This window comes from Capsicum annuum, chromosome 2 (assembly GCF_002878395.1).
Source record: "Capsicum annuum cultivar UCD-10X-F1 chromosome 2, UCD10Xv1.1, whole genome shotgun sequence".
NCBI classification, from domain to species: Eukaryota; Viridiplantae; Streptophyta; class Magnoliopsida; order Solanales; family Solanaceae; genus Capsicum; species Capsicum annuum.
In genome coordinates this window covers 151,750,471-151,772,175 of record NC_061112.1, presented here as the reverse complement: position 1 = coordinate 151,772,175, position 21,705 = coordinate 151,750,471, and the positions used below count along the sequence as shown (strand labels likewise).

General features: G+C 34.9%; 2 protein-coding genes across 4 annotated transcripts; both read left to right on the top strand.

Annotated features, from left to right (window-relative positions):
* Nucleotides 1–1,861: 1,861 nt before the first annotated feature.
* On the top strand, nucleotides 1,862–9,317 carry LOC107860626 (potassium transporter 8). Of its 3 annotated transcripts, none has more exons than XM_016706042.2 (9): nucleotides 1,862–2,446; nucleotides 3,052–3,209; nucleotides 3,296–3,779; nucleotides 3,983–4,036; nucleotides 6,034–6,294; nucleotides 6,441–6,493; nucleotides 7,022–7,145; nucleotides 7,245–7,499; nucleotides 8,108–9,317. In XM_016706042.2, the coding sequence occupies exons 2-9, from the start codon at nucleotides 3,171–3,173 to the stop codon at nucleotides 9,154–9,156; spliced, it is 2,319 nt and encodes a 772-aa protein (XP_016561528.2). In that variant the 5' UTR covers nucleotides 1,862–2,446; nucleotides 3,052–3,170; the 3' UTR covers nucleotides 9,157–9,317. The 3 variants fall into 3 exon arrangements, with proteins under 3 accessions (XP_016561528.2, XP_016561529.2, XP_047263535.1); XM_016706043.2 differs by having other exon boundaries at nucleotides 1,879–2,289; XM_047407579.1 differs by having other exon boundaries at nucleotides 2,282–2,446; nucleotides 2,819–3,209.
* A 7,082-nt stretch (nucleotides 9,318–16,399) lies between these two features.
* On the top strand, nucleotides 16,400–20,756 carry LOC107860623. The gene is made up of 7 exons (XM_016706040.2): nucleotides 16,400–16,951; nucleotides 17,043–17,123; nucleotides 17,226–17,402; nucleotides 18,845–19,015; nucleotides 19,229–19,444; nucleotides 19,541–19,629; nucleotides 19,883–20,756. The coding sequence occupies exons 1-7, from the start codon at nucleotides 16,867–16,869 to the stop codon at nucleotides 20,579–20,581; spliced, it is 1,518 nt and encodes a 505-aa protein (XP_016561526.2). The 5' UTR covers nucleotides 16,400–16,866; the 3' UTR covers nucleotides 20,582–20,756.
* Nucleotides 20,757–21,705: the final 949 nt, after the last annotated feature.

Genomic DNA, 21,705 nt, shown 5'->3' with positions numbered 1-21,705 from the left:
GTGATTATAATTTTATTTTTCAAAAGAAAAGATGATAAGTAATCAAGTGAAGCTAAAGCTACTTTATAGGTAGGGGATAGTTGATAGCCTCCTTTCCTTCAATTTAGTTTGTCAATTTTCTCTCTTGAAGTTTCCGATCCTAAAAGTTGTGGTCCACATTTTACATAAGCTACCAAATTTTGCCCCAATTTTATTGTCATTTCGCATTCACATATTTCAACATCCGAATTAGTCCATGACAAACAATAAAATGACGAGTATAATTTGCTTTATTTGTGGAACTCATGTCACATTAATGTCAAAAATTACTAGCCCAACACTCATTAAAACGTTGGATAAATTATTTGTGGTATGATGAATAACTATTTCTTTTTATTTGTTTGTAAATTAGTGATTCTTTTTTTTTTTTTTTGAAGTTTTTAAACTAATTTTTACATCGATATATAAATTCCTATCGCATTGAAAAATACTCATCTAAAAGAAAAACATGTATGAATAATTTGCTTCTGGTGTTGTATTCTTAATTATTTTTGTGTAATCTCAACTAATTATACATATTTGAAAGTAATAATCGCTTTTCTGTTTTCATCTTTATTTAATCTTCATTTAGCATACTCCACTATCCTAGTATCATACGTAAAAATATCCCTACCGACCTGCTCATATATTATTCATTATATGCACTTGTTTGAACAATTATTTGATTTGATCATCCCAAATTTTGTTCAATGATAAATGTTATGTCCACAATTTATATTAACATAAACCTAACGTTATTAGTTATTAGGCTTATTAACATTACATGACATGCAAAAAGTAAAGGAAGACATTTTCTAGCTCATGAATTACGAGCAACTAATATATAATCTTTATATTTAATTTAATAATACTTCAATTATTGTTTTCATCAGGGTATCTTAATAAAATTAGTGGCCTAACGTCAAACTTTAATAAAAATCTTAAATATATAAATATACATACAAAAATAATATTATGATAATCTAGAGTCATCTTTTTTTGTTCTTGCATATTAATATGATTATTTATAAAATGAAGTTTGAATTGTTTAATTTAAAATATTTTCGATAGAAATTATATAGTTTTTTCCTTCCTAATCTTTTTAAATATATTTTACAATCTTCATTATTATTTCAAGCGATATTAAAATCATCATATTTATTATTAAAATTTTTGAAACCTCAAAGTTTTAAGGGCCTAAAGCAAAATTCTACTAACCTTACCTTGAACACCATGTTTATTATTCCCTCCATTTCAAAATAATTGAATTATTGGAGTATATTTTATAGAGTGTAAAATGATTGAACTGCTCATTATTCAAGATAGATGCTGGATTTTTTCTTTTTTAATTTTACCCTTCATTAATTAGATTTTCAAAGATGAGAGTTCCAAAGATCATTACTAATATTTTAGAGTTTGAAAAGGATAAAAATAAAAAACATAACTAATTTATTTTCTTAAAATGTGTCTCTAACTTAATTATTTTGAAAGGAGGGAGTACCGCATAAAAGAGTCACGAATATTAAGATTCTTTTGATACTACAGTATTTCATTTTTCATAAAAATGGGTAGAAGTTAAAATATATTTTGTACATATTGGCCCGACCAATTCTGTTCTCTCTCTTTTCCCATTGTCTATTCTCCTCCCTATATATATATATAGTAGTAGATCTGTTCTCTTTGTTTTTACTTTTATTTTATTTTTCTAATGTAGCAGCATATAACCATATTCTTTCATGTAACTGTCATTGCCCCAGCCAACTGTTCGAGTTACTTTAAACTTTTCATCTTACTCAATAAAATCAATATATAGATACAAATATAACTTGTTTTAGATCATATATTAAAATTTGTCCCTCTCTTTTAATTTTATGCCCAGGCAGAGGCGTATCAAGTGTTCAACTGAATTTAAAACTTTGACGTGGAAAATAAATTTATATGTAAAAAATTACTACTCTACTATAATTGTGAACCCCTACGTTTAGAAGTATAGCAATAAAACCCGCCTATGTACCTCCTATACCAAACACCCGACATAAGTATAGAATAACAAAAAAGGTCTTTATTATTTAATTTAGTAACTCCAACTAAATTTAAATTTGTACTGGAGAAAAATTAATGACTCAATGATGTACAGATGGAGGAATTAGTAACATGTTGTTTATAGAAGCTTGTGGTGGAAATGAAGGTTGCTTTCAATGGCCAGTGCGATTTTGTCAGAACATCAGCTAATTTGGTGCCTCTCCAGTCAATACATTCATTCACTGACAAGTACTCACTCACCCCACCTTCCCCCCACCCCCTCTTGCACCTTACGTGTTAGTTGTTACCGGTGAATTTTCATACCCCCCACCCTCCAAAATTCACTCAGAATATTCTACTACATCATAGAAGCTTCAGCCAAGAAATCCGCATATAATGCAACTAGGTGCAGTGTTCTTCTTACGAATAGTCATAGTGCTATGTTTGTAGTTTCTTTTGTTTTTTTTTTTTTTTTTTGAATTTGTTGTTTCGTATAGATCAATTGTAACATTGGTTTGTGATTGTATTATTCTGTATTTCTTATGATTCTTTTTATCGTCTCTTGTACCTCTTGTCATATATTTTCTTAACTGTTTTTCTTGTCTCGAGCCAAGGCCTATCACAAACAGCCTCTCTCGTATGTTGTTGCCTTGTTGTATTAAGGCCAGCCTTCTTGTTTAAACGTATATATTGGGTTCTTGAAATATTAAGTTAAGATTTTTATATTCTATAAACAAGTTTATTAGGTGTGTGATATTGATAATGCTCTTTCTTGCAGGAGATAGTGTCATTATTTTAGGTGAACCCAAAAGGTGTGCCATATATATATATATATATTTGCAAAAAAAAGCAGTTAGCACCAATTTCCCACCAACTTTTTCATCCTCGTCCCAATACTATCATCTTTGTTTTTTTCCTCATGGTGTTTTGTGTCTGTCCCTTAAATGTTCTTTCCTGTGGGTCGCTCAATTGCACAGTCCACTCATAAAAAAATCTTGGATTTTGCTGCAGTATCTTCAACTTAAGGGCTTGTTGCTCAACCACTAGCCATTTATTGACTCATTAATGTTCAAGATTCATATTTTCTTGCCTACTATGAGCTTTTCTTGAAGTGTTTGATTAGCTTAATTATGGATATTGAGAGTTGGGGCCATCAAAATCCAATAAAGGTCAGAACTTTACCACTATTATATTACCAATGTTTAAAAAAATTGAAGTTTTGAGTCATTTTTGATAATCCAAAATTTTGTTGCAGAAAGAATCATGGAGGACAGTTTTAGCTTTAGCTTATCAGAGTTTAGGTGTGGTTTATGGAGATTTGAGCACTTCACCTTTATATGTATACAAGAGCACTTTTGCTGAGGACATTCAACACTCAGAGTCTAATGATGAGATATTTGGAGTTTTATCATTTGTGTTTTGGACATTAACTCTTATTCCATTACTAAAATATGTGTTCATAGTGTTGAGAGCTGATGATAATGGTGAAGGTGGGACTTTTGCCTTGTATTCCTTATTGTGTCGATATGCCCGTGTTAGCACTTTGCCTAATGGACAATTGGCTGATGAGGATCTGTATGAATACAAAAGTGATAGAAATTTATCAGCTGATAGGATTGGGATGAGCTTGAAATCAACTCTGGAGAAACACAGATTCTTGAAGAAAATTTTGCTTGTTTTAGCATTGATTGGTACTTGTATGGTTATTGGTGATGGAGTCCTTACACCTGCAATCTCAGGTATTATTATCAGAGAGATTTAAGTATTTTTTACGTGGAGCATATAAATATATGTGTGATAAATCGCTAAAATTTAATTTCTGGATCTCCCTTTATGTATGATCTTTGTCTGACTTAGTTTATTTGCCAGATTGGAGATGTGGTTTTGCTGATAATTAATCCTCTTTTTTTTAATTTGATTTTATGGTGCATTGAATCTGCAGTGTTCTCTGCTGTCTCTGGACTAGAACTTTCAATGGCAAAGCATCATCACCAATGTGAGTCCATATCTTTTGGCAGATCTATTGTTCCCTTATGGCCCCCTTGCCCATATCCCTTTGAAGAAAATGAAGAATCAGAAGTCAAATCTATTTTATTTTACAGCTTATTTTCCATCACATATTAAAAGATGCTCATTCTTGTTATTTCAAAATAGTATTAGATGATATTTTGATGCTCTAGCTCACTGATTAACTGAAAAGACCTAGGAGTGTTTATGACCAAGTGTAGAAAATAATAATTTCAGTTATGTCTGGTTAAAAGTGGCCATTATGAACTATTCCCTCCATTCACTTTAACTTTTCAGTCAATTTGACTAATCTTAGAAGATAAACTGAATTAGATTAACTCAATATTTAAGTTTAAAATTTAGATGTTCGACGAATCCTTGTGGCTGATCTCAAGTTATTGTCTTTAGTTTTTCCTGATCCCACTCTCTTATTATAATTTAGTTAGTGCATAGTCTAGTCAGATGTATTTGGGTTAAGATTTAACGAGGCTCAGGGTAGTTCCATCATGAAGTTGGTTTGCTTTATCTCGAAACTTTTCTAATGGACGTGCAATTTGTGACATGGAGAAGTTGCCAATATCTGATGAAATGAAGATGCATTATTGTAATTTGTGGGTCCCTTGATACTAAATTAAAGACTAAAATGTATATGGTAATCAAAGTCATATCAACATCAACAAATAAATAAAGTTAGGTGCTTTCCCCATTGTGGTAGACCGCGTTGATGTTATCCTAATTTTTAAAGTGAGGATCCAACTTGAGAATAGTTTGTATTCCATAAAGGAAGAGGCTTCTGGATACTGTTCTGTTTTATCGGAAATTATATAGAATTGGTGGAAGAAAGTTAAGTTAGTTAGGTAAATCACTATCATAGCTATAAAGTATCTCGGTCTGACTAAAATGCTTATTCTGTTGAACAAAATATACCACTGGCATTATGTCTCTTGGAGCTCCTTAAAGAGCAAGTGCCCTCTCTGTTGTGCTTGCATCACGATTCGCATATCTGGTATTTAGAATGTGGCAAATGAGAGAATAGATTCGGAGACTGCATTAGACAGGTACATGGAACATTAGAACATTACAACACAGCAAAAGATTTACTGATTTACCTTAAAATTGTGGATTGTGATTATGATAAGGAACTGTAGAAATATTTGTCTAAACAATTGGGTGCAACCATTTGGCAGCGTAATGATAATCGATCTATAATTCCGTTGCAACTGTTTGGAGAATAAGCTAGGAGATCTTATTATTCATATAAATATTGCTTATGACCCATAACTTGAATATTCATTCTCGAAGATGAACTGCCACTAGCAACTTATGGATTTCTGTGTCAGAAATAATTTAATGTGGTTCAAATCCTTCATATAATTACCAGAATAATTCCGTTCCAATTGTATGAATGAAGTTCTCCAACTTTGTGTCACACTACATCCGTCTGTGATAGTTAAAAGAATTTGTAGATAACCATTAGGCCAGGAGGGAACCGAAGAAAAAAAGTCTGCTGATATTTAAGTATACCAGCACTGCTTCATTTAGCTTCAATAAAGTGTAATTGCTTTCATTTCCATCTAGCCAGAGATATAGAATAAGACGTGCCAGATCTTATCTTTTACCAGTTCTACCCCTCGTGAGTTCTGTTTCCTTGCCTTTTATAGTTTATTTGTCAAATGATCGCCTGTAATATCTGAAACCATTGTTGCTAATCACCCTTGTTGTTTAGATACGGAATGGATCTCGGATGATGATTGCTTAACTAGTCTGGAGTTTCAATAATTTCTCCAGTTAACTTTTGAAATTATGGTAGTACTCAGAAGCAAACTTATTTTGTTTCCATAGATGTTGAATTTTTGTTTCGTCTCCTGAAATGATGTCACTGATAATTGGTATTCTCTAGATCGTACCAAAAATCTTTTTGTTGAAATAAGAAGCAACAACAGTGGAACTAATGAATAATGTGCTGAAATGTTTATTATCCTGCAGATGTAGAAGTTCCAGTTGCATGTGTCATACTCGTGTTCTTATTTTTCCTCCAACATTATGGGACGCATCGACTAGGGTTTCTATTTGCACCGATTGTGATTACATGGCTTTTGTGCATTAGTGCAATTGGCGTGTACAACATCATCCACTGGAACCCCCATGTTTACCAAGCATTATCTCCATACTACATGTACAAATTCTTGAAGAAGACCCAAAAAGGAGGATGGATGTCCCTGGGTGGGATTTTGTTATGTATAACAGGTAGGGCATTCGTCGATGTGAAATTGTTCTCTTCATATTTTTGGGGGAAACTTGACATTTCTTTGTGTGACCTGTTCTTTTAACAGTGGATGAGCCTCCTTTCTCCCTAGTTAATTTGATATTCTCTCTGCTTGTCCATCTTTTAGGGTCAGAAGCTATGTTTGCTGATCTTGGACATTTTTCACAGCTGTCTATTAAGGTAATTAACTCGAGTAATTTTGTTATGCAAGTCTTGAAGCGCTTATTATTTGTAAGATTAATATTTCAGACGGACTCTACCATCAAGCATGGAAATTGTATTTACAAGGTTAAATGAAAATAATGGATTAACTTATAAGTTGTGAATGGAAGTTAAACTCTTGATCATTTAAACCCATATTTCACATTACTCCATCTATCCGTAACGTTCGGCACTCTTTCACTTTTGTTCCTTCCAAAAAAATTGACATGGGATGGTTTTGCGAACTTGTATCCTAACTTAGTAAGCTTAAAAGCAGTATCCTAAGATGAACTAGTTTCAATTTTGCTTCCCGTCAAATACGTACCCCACATTTGGAGGATACTAAGCTGATCTGTGTGTTAGATTGTTTATAGTCAAAATGATATTTTCTGCTGATGTTTTGTTCAATTGTATAAAGTTCCTACTTGTCAAGGTACCGAGTTAAAATGCTTTATATTGGCAACTGCGAATTCAACCAAAGTCCTAACAAGAGCTGCTTCTATGCAGATAGCTTTTACCTTTGTTGTTTACCCATCATTAATTCTTGCTTATATGGGACAAGCTGCATATCTTTCCAAGCATCACATTATTGAAAGTGATTACCACATTGGCTTCTATGTATCAGTACCTGGTAAGTACTGTGTTCCTCTCGTGGCTAGTGCGTTTATAACTTGCTGCATGTTATCTTTTTTAACATGTCAACTAATTCATATGCTTCTCTTTGTCCCAGAAAAACTACGATATCCGGTTCTTGCTATTGCAATACTTGCTGCAGTGGTTGGAAGCCAGGCCATCATCACTGGGACGTTTTCCATAATCAAGCAATGCTCTGCTTTGGGTTGCTTCCCAAGGGTCAAAATAGTACATACATCATCCAAAATCCATGGCCAGATTTACATTCCAGAGATAAACTGGACGTTGATGGTGCTGTGTTTGGCAGTTACTATTGGCTTCCGTGATACAAAACACATAAGCAATGCATCAGGTACCATCAACAATTTGAGTATGTTATATAAAAGCCTCACTAGATATCATCGTTTTAATTGCTTATTCCTCCTTTTCTTTTCTATCCGGAACAGATCCCTCTTTTAATACAAAACACAGAGAAAATTCATTTTTCCTGTTATTTTCTGGTTTTAAATTGGTGTTGTTGGTTTGTTATGGCGATAGAATCAGTTGAATTAGTTACACATTAATAGGGGATACTGCAAGGATAAGTTTGCAAGTCACATAATTTTAAGAGATAGACATGTTATTCAGACACTGAGATCGAGAGGAAGTTAATTTACTCTAAACCTCATAGAGAATGTTCTAGACAGACAATGACAATGTTGGCTTAGTGTCTGCAATGCTTACATGGAATTAGATTTGCAGTTTTACCTTTTCCAGTCAGACCCTTTTCTTGAATGCCTGTGCATTGCTAAGGTTAGAAGAATGTTAGCCTACTAACAAGGTCTCACTGGGACGCTCAATGTTACTGTGGTAGGTAAAAGCAGGGTCCCGTTGGTATTTGAACACTTGGCTTGGTCCTTTACTATATTTCTCTTGAGATCACTACGGATATTTGTTACAGTGCAACCTTTTCTCTTTCAGGTCTGGCAGTTATAACTGTTATGCTAGTCACTACCTGCTTCATGTCTCTAGTCATTGTCCTCTGCTGGCACAGAAGCGTGTTGTTCGCCATTTGCTTTATATTCTTCTTTGGTTCCATTGAAGCCCTCTACTTTTCAGCTTCCCTAATCAAGTTCCTTGAAGGGGCCTGGGTACCGGTTGTTCTCTCTTTTATATTTCTAGCTGTCATGTACAGTTGGCATTACGGAACCCTGAAAAAGTATGAGTTTGATGTTGAAAACAAAATTCCCATCAACTGGCTGCTCACCCTGAGTCCGAACCTGGGTATTACCCGAGTCCGTGGCATTGGCCTCATTCACACCGAGCTTGTTACAGGAATTCCAGCTATTTTCTCCCATTTCGTCACCACCCTCCCCGCTTTCCACCAGGTTCTTGTTTTCCTTTGCATCAAGTCCGTCCCAGTACCTCACGTGAGACCTGAAGAAAGGTTCCTGGTTGGAAGAGTCGGGCCCAAAGAGTACCGTGTCTACCGATGCATAGCACGATATGGTTATCGAGACATTCACATGGACGACGTAGAGTTTGAAAAGGATCTAGTTTGTAGCATAGCTGAATTCATCCGCTCAGAGGGACGAGGACTGAGTTTTGAAGCCATAGAAGATATAGACGAAAGTGAAAGGCTGACAGTTATTGGGACAACTTCAACACACATTGATGGCATAAAAATGTGCGAGGACAACGGCGAGTTGACTCACGTAGATACAGAAATGATAGAGATCAGGTCTCCAGAAGTGCCGCGAAAAAGAGTTAGGTTTGTTGTGCCAGAGAGTCCACAAATGGATTTAAGCGTTCGCGAAGAGTTGCAAGAACTTACAGAAGCTAGGGAAGCAGGGATGGCATTTATACTTGGACATTGTTATGTAAGAGCTAAAAGGGGTTCAAGTTTGATTAAAAAATTGGTGATTAACATAGGATATGACTTTTTGAGAAGGAATTGTCGTGCTCCAACATATGCATTGAGCTTCCCTCGAGCTTCTACTTTGGAGGTTGGAATGATTTACCATGTATAATTTCTGCTTTTACTTTTTCTTTCTAATTAAAGGATAGAACTGTAACATATGTTTTTTTTTTTTTTTTTTTTTGTATTTCAAATGCAAAAAGCTTTGTAAATGTTGTACTGGTTTATACAAGGCAATAAAATACCACGAAGAAAAATGAAATATTAAGCTTAGAGGCATGTATGTTTGAATAAAGGGTTGAAAATATGAGGTTAATAACTTGTTCATCGTGTTGCTATATACTCGCTTTCTTCAAAATAGTTGACCATCTCTATAAAAATATTTGTTTTAATTTAGTTATTCCTTTTATCGAATGAATAGATTTTTTATTATCTTCTGTCAATACCATTCTTATCATTAAACTACTAAATTAAGTGTATCTACTCAAACTTATATTTTAATACATAATTAATAAAGCTAATTTGATAAAATAATTTTTTAATAAATATTTTTTGAAGAAGAATATCGAATCAATGCCCGGGATTCTTCCTTGCCGAGGGCCTGTGCACTCCCGAGATTAGTCGGGGCTCGAAGAGTCTCGGACACCCGGTGCAAGTCAAAAAAAATAAAAATATATATATATATATCGAATCAACGCTTAACAAAAACGGACGCGGATGTTCATTTTCGCGCACAAACAGTTTAACTTATGATGTCAGGTTAATTATTATTTTTATAGATTTATGGGTTCTTTCTTGATTGAAAAAAAAATAAGAAAAGAATAGAAAATTGGAATTGTGGGATGAATATGAATCTTTTACTTGAGTGCAGAAGACGCAATGAATCTTTTACTCTAAATTCTTTCTCGACAAAACGTGATGATAATTGAGGGAAAAGGGCAAATTAATCATCTTCCTTTTTTAGTCTCCAATTGAACAAAAAAAACTAAGGCAAGTTCCTCGAGGTTCAATCCTACTGCTGGGCAAATAATGTTACTTTTAGCATGTTAATAGAAAAACATATTTTTAATGTTTTATTCTTAATTTTAGTTAATTATTTCTTCAAATTGTTGTTTTTTTTTTTTTAAAAACAAGATGGGGCAACGAAAAGAGGTTAAAATGGATTGAATAACTTTCAATAATTTTATTAAGCATTAAGTAGCTTTAAATAGCCAACAAAAAATAAAAAGCTGCATAATTTAAAATTTAAAACAACCTAAATTATTTCAATAACTAAACAAACTAACTGTTAATACATAAGAGAGATAGGGACTGTTTAGTCATTTAAGTCCACAACTAAGAAACTACTTAGTTAGTTAAGTTAGTTATTACATGAGCCTTAATCAGGTGATTAACTCTCTAACTAATTAGGTAGTTAGTTACTGATTATTTCAGCCTATATATACACACATATACCTCATTTGTAATCATTCAATAAAAGATCAATATAGTAGATAATGACTTCATCTTCTTCCCTCTGTTTCTTCCATTTCTTTGTAAATTGAGTACTACTGCATTGCAGTTACTGTTTCATTCTTTTACTATACAAAAACCTACATGGTATCAAAGCAACAATCGAAGTCTGAGTAGATCGAGCTTTCATGTGCTGAAATCGATCATCGTTCTTCTTAGAAAGAATACAAAGAAAGCTTCCGCAAAAGATCTTGGTTTCAAGATCAAAGAACAATTCTGATCTGAAGATTGAGAACTGTTTGTTGAAATTACTGTTCAGTTCATTCAAGAATTTGCCCAAATGGGGATTGGAAATGAACATGCCAATGCAGATCTTCTACGTTAATTAAACTCCCGTGGTTATGCAAATGGATCAACATCAACCAATGGAGGGAATTCTAACAGTTCCAATCCTCAGATGAATTCGAGTCAAGGTATTGATTATAATCATCCCTTGTTCTTAAGTCCTACTGATATTAGTGGTCTGAATTTGATCTCATTTCAGTTACTTGGGACTGAAAATTATGCCTTATGGAGTCGATCTATACGTTTAGCTTTACTTGGTAGGAATAAAATTGGTTTAGTTGATGGTTCTTGTACAAAAGAAAGTGTTAATGAAGAGCTATGGGGTCAATGGGAGAGAGTTAATGCAATTGTACTCTCTTGGCTGTTAAACTCTGTCTCCAAAAGTCTTCTTGGAGAGGTTGCTTTTGCTTCGTCTGCCTATAGTGTTTGGGAGGACTTGAGAGAAAGATTTGATAGAGTAGATGGATCAAGGACCTTTAGTCTACATAAGGAAATTATGACTCTACAGCAGGGTACTTCTACTGTGTCTGTGTGTTACACTAGACTTAAATCATTGTGGGATGAGTTTGAGGTATTGGTTCCCTCTCCTGGCTGTAATTGTGATAGATCAAGAGGGTTTTTGGCTCACTTGAATAGATAAAAGTTATACCAATTTCTGATGGGATTAAATGAAAACTACAATCAGGCAAGAAGTCAAATATTACTTATGGATCCAGTTCCTAGTGTCAATCAAGCCTATGCTATGATAGTTAGTGATGAATGTCAGAAATCAGTGACCTTCAGCAGTGATAATCTTGGCATGAACACAATGATGTCAAATGGAATAGACCCTATGGTTATGTACTCAAGAACTAGTGGTAACAATGCTAGAAATCGAAATGTAGGAAACAACTTAGGTTCTGGTGGTTCTGGTTATCAAGTTGGTAATACAAATAAGTTCAAGAAGAATTTTAATGTCATCTGTGAATTCTGTAACTGTAAGGGGCATTCAAAAGATCAGTGCTATAAATTGGTAGGGTATCCATCTGATTTCAAGTAAAAAAAGAATGGTTATGGTGGAGGTACTGATCATGCACAAGGAAGGCTCAACTATGGTCTTAATACCAATGTACCAGTGAAGGCTCAGGGTAAAGATGTTGAGGAATGTGCTAGCCAACTGCAGAATTTTACATTTACTAAGGGACAATATGAACAAATTCTACAACTGCTGAATCAAAACTATGTTGCAACCAACACAACCAACACAGATCATGCTAATGCAGCTACTATAACAGGTAAAACTTTATTTGTGTCTGCAAATAGTGATATTTGGATAATTGATACAGGTGCAACAAACCATATGGCGTCACAGATTGGCATGCTTACACAAGATTCTATTGTCAAGCCTGAGTATCCTAAACAAGTTTATTTACCTACTGGAGATCTAACTTCTGTATCTCAATTGGATCTTCTCTCATTTCACCTAGAAGTTTTATTACAAATGTGTTTTAAGTTCCTGAATTTAAATATAATCTTCTATCTGTAAGCAAAGTGACTAAACAGTTAGGGTGCTCAATCGCATTTTTTCCTCACTTTTGTGTTTTCCAGGAACTCTATATTGGAAAGGTGAGGGAGATTGGTAAAGAAGATGGCGAATTATACCTGCTACTCAATAAACTGACTAAGAATGAGTTATTGAATGTGTCTTGTACAACTATAGGAATTTCTGATAAGCATAAAACTATGAAAGATGCAGATATAAGTCTATGGCATAAAAGAATTGGTCATATGTCTTCTAAAGTCTTAGATAGATTGTTATCTACAAGTAGTTCTGCAATTACCAAAATAGTTGATGAATGTACTATATGTCCTTGTGCTAAACAAACAAGAATGCCTTTTCCTTTAAGTAGTATCAAAACTAGTGCTAGCTTTGAATTACTGCATCTTGATGTATGGGGACCCTATAAAACTCTTACGTTTGATGGAAATAAATACTTTCTCACTATCGTTAATGATTTTACTAGAATGACATGGTTTTTCTTATTGAAATTTAAATCAGATGTGTGTGTATCTCTTCAATACTTTGTGAAATATGTTATGACTCAGTTTGGCAAGTCAGTAAAAACTCTGAGATCAGACAATGGTACAAAATTTGTAAATTTTGTATGTGATAAGTTCTTTACAGAATTAGGAATAATTCATCAAAGATCGTGTCCATATACCCCTCAACAAAATGGTATAGCTGAGAGGAAACATAGACATATTTTAGAGGTAACTAGAGCCTTGATGTTTCAAGGTCATATACCTCCACATTTTTAGGGTCATTGTGTGTTAGCTGAAGTATATTTCATTAATAGAATGCCTAGCAAAGTCATTAATGATCAATCTCCTTATGAGAGATTATATGGTAGACCTCCTCTTATCCTGCATTTAAGAGTGCTAGGATGTCTATGTTTTGCAAAAAATATAACATAATCTGATAAGCTAGCTCCTAGATCAAAGATATCTGTTCATATGGGATATTCAGAAATTCATAAAGGCTACATACTGTATGATCTGTTAAGTAAGTCCTTTTTTGTCGGTAGAGATGTTATTTTTAAAGAAGCTGTGTTTCCTTTCTCTCAAGCTCGGACTCAACTGTCTGAAGCTCCCTTTGTAGATATATTTGCCAATTCAGATTTTCTACTTGACATAGCAAAATGGTCTCCAAGTTATCCAACTATTAATGAGCCTACAAATCATATATCACCATCTGATAATGCAACATCGCCTCAAATACAAACTGAGAGTATAGAACAGGCTACTTCAACTCCTGCTATACAAGTGCTTAATCCTGTTGTGATGCCTACTAGAAGATCTATAAGAGAATCTCATTCGCCAGGATGGTGGAAGGATTTTGTGTCTCTTAACATCAACAAGGATGTTAAATATCCTATTTCTGACTACATGTCATATGCTCATCTCTCTAATCATTATCAAAACTTTATTGCTGCTACATCTATTCTAGTTGAACCAACACATATGCAGAAGCCATCAAAGATCCTAGGTGGATAGAGGCAATGCAAGCCGAAATACAAGCGTTGGAAAACAACAAAACCTGGGAATTATCAGAATTACCGGCAGGAAAAACTACTATTGGATGTAGATGGATTTACAAAATTAAGTACAAATCTATAGGTGAAGTAGAAAGGTTCAAGGCAAGGTTAGTAGACAAAGGTTATAGTCAAAGGGAAGGGATAGACTATAAGGAAATATTTTCACCGGTGGTCAAAATGGTCACTGTAAGGACCATTTTAGCTCTTGTTGTTTCTAGACGTTGGCATATCCATCAAATGGATGTGTACAATGCCTTTTTACAAGGTGACCTCCATGATGAGATATACATGTCCCTTCCTCAAGGATTTTTTCGTCAGGGGGAGAAAAAAGTATGTAGACTGAAAAAATCCTTATATGGCCTAAAACAGGCTCCAAGGCAGTTCAACCACAAGTTAACTGAAGCTCTATTAAAGCTACAATTCAAGCAAAGTCAACATGATTACTCTTTATTCACAAAGAAGACAAAGGAAGGAACTACTTTGGTATTAGTCTATGTTGATGATATGCTAGTCACGGGTAGTAGTTTGAAGCTTGTAGAAGAAACAAAGAAGTATTTACAACAAACATTCAAGATGAAAGACTTGGGAGAATTGAAATAATTCTTAGGCATTGAATTTGCAAGGTCCAAAGCTGGGATTACAATGCATCAAAGGAAATATGCACTTGAGCTTATTTCTGAAGTTAGTTTATCTGTATCTAAACCAGCTGGTACACCTATAGATGTGAATGTCAAGTTAACTTCTAAACAATATGATGATCAACTAAGAGAAAATATTGAAGATCCTCTTGTAGACCAAAGTGCTTATCAGAAACTCATTGGAAAACTATTGTATTTAAATATGACAAGACCTGATATCTCATGTAGTGTACAGACCTTGAGTCAATTCCTTCAACAACCTAAAAAGTCTCACATGGATGCCACTTTAAGGATAGTAAGGTACATCAAGAAAAATCCAGGACAAGAAATATTATTATCAAGTAGTACAGATAACACTATCTCTGCATATTGTGATGCAGATTGGGCAGCATGCCCTCTTACTAGGAAGTCAGTAACGGGATATGCAGTAAAGATGGGGAATTCCTTGATTTCATGGAAAGCTAAGAATCAATCAATTGTGTCAAGAAGCTCTGCTGAAGCTGAGTACAGAAGCTTGGCAACTACAACGACAGAACTGGTCTGGGTAGTGGGATTACTAAAGGAATTAGGTGCAGAACTCAAGCTTCCTGTTAAACTATTTAGTGACGATAAGGCTGCTATTCAACTTGCAGCTAATCCTGTATATCATGAGAGAACCAAACATATAGAAATAGACTGTCACTTCATCAGGGAGAAACTACAACAAGGATTGATTGAAATCATCTACTTGCCTACACAACATCAGCCCGCAGACATCTTCACTAAGGGACTTAGCAGATTGCAACATGAATTGCTCTTATCCAAGCTTGGCATCCTGAACATTTTCATCCCTTCCAGCTTGAGGGAGAGTGTCAATACATAAGAGAGATAGGGACTGTTTAGTCATTTAAGTCCACAACTAAGAAACTACTTAGTTAGTTAAGTTAGTTATTACTTAAGCCTTAATCAGGTGATTAGCTCTCTAACTAATTAGGTAGTTAGTTACTGATTATTTCAGCCTATATATACACACATATACCTCATTTGTAATCATTCAATAAAAGATCAATATAGTAGATAATGACTTCATCTTCTTCCCTCTGTTTCTTCCATTTCTCTGTAAATTGAGTACTACTGCATTGCAGTTATTGTTTCATTCTTTTACTGTACAAAAACCTACACTAACAAATATTTAAAATTCAAATTCATTTTAATCTAAATAACTTATTTTGCTAAAAACTAGTGTAGTAACTTAAAACAATTTCCAACACAAATTATTTCTCAAAATCTAAGACTGTAAATTATTTAATATGAACACTGTGATAAATTATTCATATTAGTCATAGCAATTTCTTAAGTGAACGACTAAAAGTTAACGGACCGAGCAGGCAATTAGTACCATTAACATGTTAATCTACAATTCTACACGCAATTCACATGCTACGATGATTTATCAGATTATTCATTGTGCTTATTATAAAGCATTTTGAGTCGAAGGATTGTCAGAAATAGCTGCTATATTTCATAAAAAATTGGAATAAATTTTACATCTGTTCTACTCTTTTAGTCTCGGTTATGAAATTACATTGAACATATATTGTTGTTGATATACTATTAAGTATTAGTCCATCGTCTATAATTATTTTTAATTAATTTTGATAATACTATAATGCAGTAGCATGTCATTTTATAAACAAAACAAAGTTACCGGCATAGCAGATGCACTCATGACTTGTGACACCTGTAGTTGTTTTTGTTGTTGTTATTTGGTCTAGGGAAACTCACCTTTCTACATTAAAATAAAAGGTCACCATTATTAACCTTATCAATCTCGATTAAAGTACCTCAAGGCTATTTCTGACTATTCACTCATGCGCCCATCTCACTGCAAATCCACTCTTATTTACTCATCAAACTCTTCGTTAAACTCTGCGATGCGCTAAAGATTCCATTACACAATTTATATTTTGTATTTCTGTAAGACCGTGAGAGGCTTTCCCCACAGCTTGAGGCCACTACGTAGCAATAATTTTACCTGTTACCCAAGGTTCCTTTCTGATTATTAAACAAGAATTGACAACGTACCCCCCAAAATAAAAGTATAGAAGCATTTGATTCCTCTGTTACTTTTAATTTTGTATGGAGTTAACTACAAGTTATCAGTATCCATAGTATAATACTACTAGTAGTTCTTTTCTCTGTCTCTCTGTATATTTGTCTCCTTTGTTCTTTAACTAAAAGGAAAAAGTTTTATACTAATTACAATGTGAGCTTTTTGTCTGCCTTGTAATAAATTGTTCAAGTTGTAAACTTGGATACTAACTTTCAAGAACCATGACAAGGATTATGGTCGTCTTATTTCTCATTATCTTTCTTTTACTGCTTGAATGTTCATCAGCCTCAGCAAATCCTACTGCAAGTTAGTGCATTTCTTAACTAAATCCTCAGTCTATATCGTTCAAATTTTTGTTTTGTTTAATAAAGTTTCAATCTTTTTGTTTTTTATGCAGAGATTGTTGGTGGGGTTGTTGCTAATGTTGCATCTGTGGTATTTAAATGGGCGTGGTCACTAAAACCAACGACAAAAACAGGTATATTTGGTGTATAACTGTATATTCTATGTTTTCTCTTAATTGTTAGTGAATTTTTGTGTTTGTGGAAATGATGGGGTTTGTTTGTTTTGATTAAATCAGCTGTTTCTAGCCGTTCTATGATAAAGTTTGAGAGTGGATACATTGTTGAAACTGTGTTTGATGGAAGCAAGCTGGGAATTGTACCTTATTCAGTGGAAGTTTCTTCAACTGGAGAAGTTCTTATTTTGGACTCTGAGAACAGTAATATTTACAGGGTTTCAACCCCATTGTCTCGATGTAAGTTGTTAGTTCTTGTCTTAATTCATGCGTTTCATTTCGCTTAGTGAGTGTAATTAACAGTAATTGAACTGGTTAAAGAGAAGGATCTTGTTTTCTTCCCTAATCGTATGAATAAGTTGCCGTTACTAGGAGCTACAATATCAGTATCTTTTTTATGTTGTGTTTGTCGTCGTAATAGCCTTATTCTTGTAGTTTCTTGCTTTTGTTATCTGTTACCATCTGGTGTTTACTATGTTTAGGTTTAGGTAATTGCACTATTTTGTTGATGTTACTGTTCCTTTTCGTTTTTCTTTACTTGAGCCGAGGGTCTTTTGGAAACAACATCTCTACTTCCACAAAGTCGGGGGTAAGGTTTGCGTACACTCTAACCTCCTAAACCTTACAATGCAGGATTTTACTGGGTATGTTGTTATTGTTGTAATCCTGAGAATTAATGTTCTTAACTCTCTTTGTCGTTTTCAACATATTCCTTATTCTAGTTGTTTTCATTTACATACTTTACGCGAATCTCAATTTTATTACAATGGACTCTTTATGTTTGGGGTTCGTATTTGCTTTTGTATAGATGAATATCTTTCATTTCCTTCTAATTTTTGTTAAAGTTGAATCTAGAAGCATTCCATCTTTATCTAGATTAGTTAATTTCTGCTTTATTCTTGAGTTCCTTGAGTGCTAGGCTAACTTCTCTGCTTTATTCTTTCCTGGTGAGGGAGACAACAATTTCTATGGGGTCCTCCCTCTTTTTCCTATCCAATCCAAAATAATGGCTTGGTCTCTTGTGGGGAAAGAATGAAGTCATGCTTCTGCACTGTTCATTATTCCCCTCAATATTATTACTACAAAACTTTGAGTTATGCTAGGGCCTAGGTGGTCCTACTATATGGGAGTTTCAATTGTTATTCAAATACTTTATGGTCAAAAGTTTTATTAGTAGCATACCAGAAAGAACTAATCCCGCTCTAAATACTTGAATGGCTATACAGTTTTCAGTTTCACTCTGAAGTCTCGAATACTTGTTCAGTTTTCATGCTCTCGTTCCGAGATTTGGACTCATTTCTTTACCATGGTACCACTTCTCGTAGCAGACAGAGTCCTTTTTGTTTAAACTCTTATGTTGCCTCCTCTTCTTTCATGCACTTTGTTATCTGTTGCTTATGAACCTTTTTCTAAAGTAAAATGAGCTCATAGTAAACTTTCTGGGCAAAAGTAGATATGGGATTACACTTTCAGTTAATCAAATACCTTCGCTAGTTGTGTAGGATATGTGTCTTCGCTCTCACTTGTTGCATTCTGTGCCGCTGTATCGTTCAGCTTCTCTCACTTCTTTTCTTGCTTTGGAGGAATGCATGTGTTTTAGATGCATATATGTGCTTCTATATAGTCATGTTCTGCTTCAATCAAATTTTGACATGGTTATTACGAGGATGATTGAACTGTAGACAGCCGTCCAAAGTTGGTTGCTGGATCTCCTGAAGGGTACTCGGGACATGTGGATGGGAGGCTACGAGAAGCAAGGATGGACCATCCTAAAGGACTTACCATGGATAATCAAGGAAATATATATGTTGCAGATACCGTGAATATGGCAATCAGAAAAATCAGTGATGCTGGTAAAGTTTTGGTTGTCTGCCTCACCTTTGTCTTGATTGATGCATAAATTCTTTCTGCTATGAATTCTATCCCATACGAGCATTTGACTGGTTCATCTTATTGTTATGGTAGAATCACACGGTAATACTAGTTCGATAAGAAAATTAGCGTTGCATGAAATTCAATCGAGTACTGTGCATTACTCCAGCTTATCTTTTTGATTATATATGCAGGAGTTGTAACTATTGCTGGAGGCATGTCAGTCCGAGGAGGAGGTCATCTTGATGGGCCAAGTGAAGATGCAAAATTTTCCGATGACTTCGATGTGGTTTACGTTGGAAGCAGCTGCTCACTTTTAGTTATAGACAGAGGAAACCAGGCAATTAGAGAGATACAGCTCAATGATGATGACTGTTCGCCCCAGTTTGACGACAACAATCTCCAACTTGGTGACCCCAACCCTTCTAATTCTTGCTAGTTACCAATTAATTCACCATAGATTATGAAAGGAAGTTCAAGCGAAAGTATATTTTTTATCCCTGCAGGTGTGGCACTGCTTTGTTCTGCTGTATTTTTTGGTTACATGCTGGCGTTGTTACAACGTAGAATTGGAGCCCTTCTTTCATCGAACAGTGTAAGCAACTATGACCTTGAGAATCTGGTTCTTCCCTAAGTATCTAATCTATTAATCGTTGAGTATCATTCCCTAGGAATAAGGAAAAAATGAGATAGAACAATGACTGAAAGACAGATGCAATGAGCGTAAAATGAAATTTTCTTTTTATCTATGTCAACACCAAGCTCTCTACACATGGATTAATAGAATGGAGCAAGTTGTGCAGAACATCATGCAATAATATTTTATACATTTCCTTCTTGATTGGCAGAACGATCAGCGGGATCCTGTCAGGGGCATGAAACATGCACCATATCAGAGAAATATGAAGTCAGTGAGGCCTCCCTTAATTCCATCAGAAGACGAATACGAGAAAGAGGATGAAAACCTGTTTGTATCTCTAGGAAGGCTTGTTATGAATACAGGTTCTACTGTGGTCGAAATATTTGGAGGAATGTTCTCGGGTTTTAGAAAGAGCCCTTACCCCCAACATGTCCAGCAGCATTACCATTACTCTCACAAACAATCAAGTGCATGGCCAATGCAAGAAAGCTATGCAATTCGAGATGAAGACGAGGCACCATCCCTAGACACCAGAGACCCTACACCCCGAAAAACCTATCCAATCATGAACAAAGACACGGAGAAAGCACGACATATGAGACAAAGTCAATTGCATTATGGTGGACGGAGTAGCAATGCACATGGGCACGGCAACTTTCAACAACAGCAGCAACAGTATCTGCCTCAAGTGTATCAGCACCACGACAAGCACCAGTCATCAAGTCCTCAGACATACTATGAGCAAAGCTGTGAAACGAAGGAAATTGTGTTTGGAGCTGTTCAAGAACAGGATGGACGACGTGAGACAATGGTGATAAAAGCCGTTGATTATGGGGATCCTGCTTATAATAGTCACAACGTTCGATCCAGGTACAACTACAACTCAGGTTACTCGTTTGGATATTGAATAAAATTACATCATGCTAATGGAGAAAAATATCAACTTGAACTCTTTCTGGATTTCGCTTCTTGTATCTTTCATAGGAAAATCAATATGATCGTAGAAAGTAGCACAAACAAAGTTTATGAATTCTGGATTTCATTTGTAATCCATAACTTGTAGTGAATCTTTTTGAGTAGCATCTCTTTGGAATTTTTTTTTCCATATAGTACACTTTAAATTAGATGGGGTGGTACATGATGTTAGCCAAGAAAATGAACCACTAAGGCATTATCAATTTGGGACACTGTTACCAATTCATAGACCTGCCGGAGGCAGATATAGCTAAGATCATCGGATTTATCTGAATCCAATATTTTCAGTGCGGAATATAATTGTGTAACATTTCATTAAAATTACAAGAAGTAGTAGGTCTGAACCCATAATCTATAGAACTATACTAGGCTCAATTTTAGAATGCTAAAAATTGAATCATAGAGTTTAAAATCTGAATTTGCCGCGTACGAGATCGAAATCACATGCTGACCACTAATTATTCCCATCCCAGCTTAATATGACACTATTGTTATTGTGTCACGACCTCATTTGGAGTCATGATAGCACCTACCACATCCCACCGGTAGGTAAGCCGATACCGTAACCTGGAGCTATGGCAATGGGTTACCTCGGTAAGAACGTTCAACATTGACTCTATATATGAACACAATATATAACAATATTTATACAACTAAGGACAATCGATATTCCAACACAAATCCCACGACCTGATAGTATTAATACAAGAGCTTCTAAACTTGACAAGAGAAATTTACAATCTCAGAATCTTAAATGTCTTAAATAATCTCATACATTCGTCTCGAAAGCAAAAGACAAACAAGGATAGTGGGAAAAAGAGGGCAACTCGATCTCCAAGAGCTCACCCTGTCTCTGAATAGTCGATTTGCACGAACTAGCTCAACGGCGGCAACTAGGACCTGGGTCTGCACCAAAAAGGTACAGAAGTGTAGTATGAGTACCAAAACACGGGTACTCAGTAGGCATCATCGGCCGACTGAGCTAAGTTATAATATAATGACGATATAAAGTAAGACAATAACTTATAGTCAAGTTGTAGGATCGAACCGGAATCT

Excerpts from the sequence above, each read along its gene's own strand:
- LOC107860626 (XM_016706042.2), top strand. The coding sequence starts at position 3,171 with ATGGATATTGAGAGTTGGGGCCATCAAAATCCAATAAAG. Across the intron at positions 3,210-3,295 it reads GCCATCAAAATCCAATAAAG|AAAGAATCATGGAGGACAGT; the intron begins GTCAGAACTTTA and ends ATTTTGTTGCAG. Across the intron at positions 6,295-6,440 it reads GATTTTGTTATGTATAACAG|GGTCAGAAGCTATGTTTGCT; the intron begins GTAGGGCATTCG and ends TCCATCTTTTAG.
- LOC107860623 (XM_016706040.2), top strand. The coding sequence starts at position 16,867 with ATGACAAGGATTATGGTCGTCTTATTTCTCATTATCTTTCTTTTACTG. Across the intron at positions 16,952-17,042 it reads CTCAGCAAATCCTACTGCAA|AGATTGTTGGTGGGGTTGTT; the intron begins GTTAGTGCATTT and ends TTTTTTATGCAG. Across the intron at positions 19,016-19,228 it reads CAGAAAAATCAGTGATGCTG|GAGTTGTAACTATTGCTGGA; the intron begins GTAAAGTTTTGG and ends TTATATATGCAG.